This window comes from Taurulus bubalis (genome assembly GCF_910589615.1).
Source record: "Taurulus bubalis genome assembly, chromosome: 12".
Lineage (NCBI taxonomy): Eukaryota > Metazoa > Chordata > Actinopteri > Perciformes > Cottidae > Taurulus > Taurulus bubalis.
The window spans coordinates 23,243,406-23,246,717 of NC_136600.1; the positions used below are offsets into that span (position 1 = coordinate 23,243,406).

Genomic DNA, 3,312 nt, shown 5'->3' on the forward strand with positions numbered 1-3,312 from the left:
GGGGAGAAGGGGGCGTGTCTTCGCGCAGAGCAGGGTAGTGACAGCCTCCCATTGGTGGATTTTTATCGCCGTTGTATCGCAGGGAAGGGATAAATACCAGCAAGTGGGGCCGGGACTGGAGGGCTGCTTGAAACTCGACTGCAGGTCTGCAGATGGAAGGCGGACAGTGTAACTCTAGGTTCCTTTTTTTCCTCCCCAGCATGCATGGCTTTTGTTTCTAGGAGAGGAGACAGAGCTGATGCAGAGAAAAGCACTTACCTTGCACACTGCAGGCTACTTGGGAGCCCTTTGTAAGCGCCCGCGCGCACAGTGTGGCACAGCTGCACAGACTATGTTCAGTCCCCACGCGGCTGAATTGATTTTATAACACAGGAGGGAGAGACTGAGAGAGACAGATAACAGCGGAGACTGGGCTGTACTGTCCGTGTTTTATCACCTACAGAAACTGGAAATTAAACTTTTTTTTTTTTTTTACACATCTAGCCTTTTAAGGCTACACTGGACTGAACTGTTCGAGTTTTCCCCACATCTCAGGAGTGACTTTTTTTTATTTTTGAACTCAGCTCCAACTGTGAAGAGGGGAGCAAAGAGCTGAGTTTGCTTTAAAGTGAATCGGAGGGACCAAGGAGAGCGAGAGACACACAGAGCGAGTACACTGCTCTGTCTCAGAGTGTGTGTGTTTGTGTGTGAGTGAGTGTGTGTGTGTGTGTGTAACTGGGCAGCATGGTGCAGAAAATGAGCCACACGGAGAGCACCGCCGAGGCGCTGTCCTTTTTCGCCGGAGATTCCAGCTCCGACTCCGGGGCGTGCATGGACCTGGACCCGGCCGCCTCGCCTCTCTCCCCGGCCTCCACGGCTTCCTCGACCGCCGGGGACAAGCTCGGGGAGAACCCGGCGTGGTGCAAGACGCCCAGCGGCCACATCAAGAGACCCATGAATGCGTTCATGGTGTGGTCCCAGATCGAGAGGAGGAAGATCATGGAGCAGTCCCCCGACATGCACAACGCCGAGATCTCCAAGAGGCTGGGGAAGCGGTGGAAGCTTCTCAGGGACAGCGACAAGATCCCCTTCATCAGAGAGGCGGAGCGGCTCAGGCTCAAGCACATGGCGGACTACCCCGACTACAAGTACCGGCCGAGGAAGAAGGTGAAGTCAAGCGCCTCCAAGCCAGGTAGTAACGGGGAGAAGAGCGAGAAGCTCACCGGTAGCTCCAACAACACCAGCATTAAGACATCCTCATCTTCCAGGAAGAACGGATCCAAATCACCCAGCAGCAGCAGCAGCAACAGCAGCAGCAGCAGCAAACCCCACAAATCACTTTTCGGGAGCAGCAGCAGTAGCAGCAGCACCAAAGCATCACCGTTTGCCTCCGAGCACGCGTCAGAGCACCACCACCACCACAACCACCACAACTCTCTCTACAAGTCGAAATCCGTCTCCTCGGCGGCCAAGCAGATATCGGAGGGCAAGAAGCCCAAGCGGGTGTACGTCTTCGGGAGCAGCGGGGCCAACTTGAGCGTCAGCCCCGCGTCCTCCGTCGTTGTGCCCGCCAGCCCGACGCTCAGCAGCTCGCCGGACTCCAGCGACCCGCTCAGCCTGTACGAGGACGCGGCCAGCGGCAGGGAGGAAGGGGCCGACTCCCCGGGCAGCGGCGGCTGCCTGGGCGGGTCTTCGGAGCGCAACGGCGGGCACACGTACAGCAGTCGGCGGGCTTCCTCGCCGACTCCCTCCGGCTCCCACTCCTCCGCGTCGTCCCACTCGTCCGCCTCCTCTTCCTCGGAGGACGAAGAGTTCGAGGACGACTTGCTCGACATTAACCCGAGCCCCAGCTTTGACAGCATGTCTATGGGCAGCTTCGGCTCCTCGGTGCTGGACAGGGACTTAGATTTTAACTTTGAGTCCGGCTCCGGCGGCTCCCACTTCGAGTTCCCCGACTACTGCACGCCCGAAGTCAGCGAAATGATATCCGGGGACTGGCTGGAGTCCACCATCTCCAACTTGGTGTTCACGTACTGAGTAAGCAAAAATGCAAACAAAACAACAACGACGAGAAAAAAACGACAGGTAAATGTCCTGCGACCTTAAAATATGACCACAAACAAAACCAGCAGTTCCTGGTAGAGTGGGCGTACTGGTTTGTGTCAGAACTAGCCTACAACAGACTAGTAAAACCCACTGAAACTAGTCCCGTATGGTCAAAAAACGCCAAGAGCTGCAAATCCTTTGGGGAAGCTGAACTTTAAAGCGAATAACTTTGCTTTTTCCGGGTGCTTTTCTTCGGACGCGTGGACTGGGGACTCCATGCCAGCACACGAGTGGAGCGCAAACACGAGAAGAGGAGAGGACGAGGGGGGCTGGCTCGGTTTCCGGACGGCGAAACGCGAAGTCCCGAACTGTCTTTGAACTAAACAACTTAACTGTGATTGATTTGCACGTTATCCGCCGTTCACGTAATCAATGTTGATGCCGATTTTTAAAAAAGAAAAAAAGGGACATTTCACAACTTTTTACCAATCGCCAAGTGAACTTCACCACTAAAAAGGTACAGAAATAGGACTGTCGTGCGACTTTTTTTTGTAAACTTTTTTTTTTTTTTACTGTGGTGGTAACCGAGAGGGATTTTTTTTTAAATGAAACCGAGGTGGGTTGATGATTTTTGTTTTTTTTGTTTTTTTAAAGTCGACTATTTTTCTCAAAAGCAAAAAACATGTCAAGCATGATGGCCTACTTTGTTCCTATCTTGTGCTGAGATTTTCTGTGAGACTGTCGAGCAGTTTAAAACTAGTATTAGGGTTATTTAAATGATAGGTTGCGCTCGCTTTCGGTTCTTCTCTTTAAAAAAAAAAAAAAAAAAAAAAGGACATTGAAATAATCACCAGCTGTTGTAATTTTTTCGAACTTCAGGATTCAAACGCAACTTCAAATCTGTGCTGAACTTTATACACGTGTTCTCTACTCTTCAGGACCAAAATTCTTTCATTTCAGATGATAACTATAGAGAAATCCTCAACGATTTTTTTGTTTTTCGTCCTCTGAGCTTTGTTTTGTACATGTATTCAGATGCCATTTTATATGGGATGTTGTATTTATATACTGGGCCAAGCATTTTCGACTTGATCATTTTTTAATTTTATTTCTTGTATACATGATCTAGTCCTGTTTCTTTTTCTTGTCAGTATGTCTGTGTCTGTCACATTTCCTTCTCAGGCGAAGGGCTAGAGTTTTCAAAACACAATTTATGATTTTGTTTTATATTTAAATGTACACACTTTTTGGACACTTAAAAGAGAGGAAACAGTTTGATTATTTTCT

General features: G+C 49.9%; 1 protein-coding gene across 1 annotated transcript; it reads left to right on the top strand.

The window, feature by feature from the left end:
• Positions 1–560: 560 nt before the first annotated feature.
• sox4b (SRY-box transcription factor 4b) lies at positions 561–2,016 on the top strand (the record flags this gene model as incomplete). Its single annotated transcript, XM_079227447.1, has 1 exon — positions 561–2,016. The coding sequence occupies exon 1, from the start codon at positions 724–726 to the stop codon at positions 2,014–2,016; it is 1,293 nt and encodes a 430-aa protein (XP_079083573.1). The 5' UTR covers positions 561–723.
• Between the last annotated feature and the right edge of the window lie 1,296 nt (positions 2,017–3,312).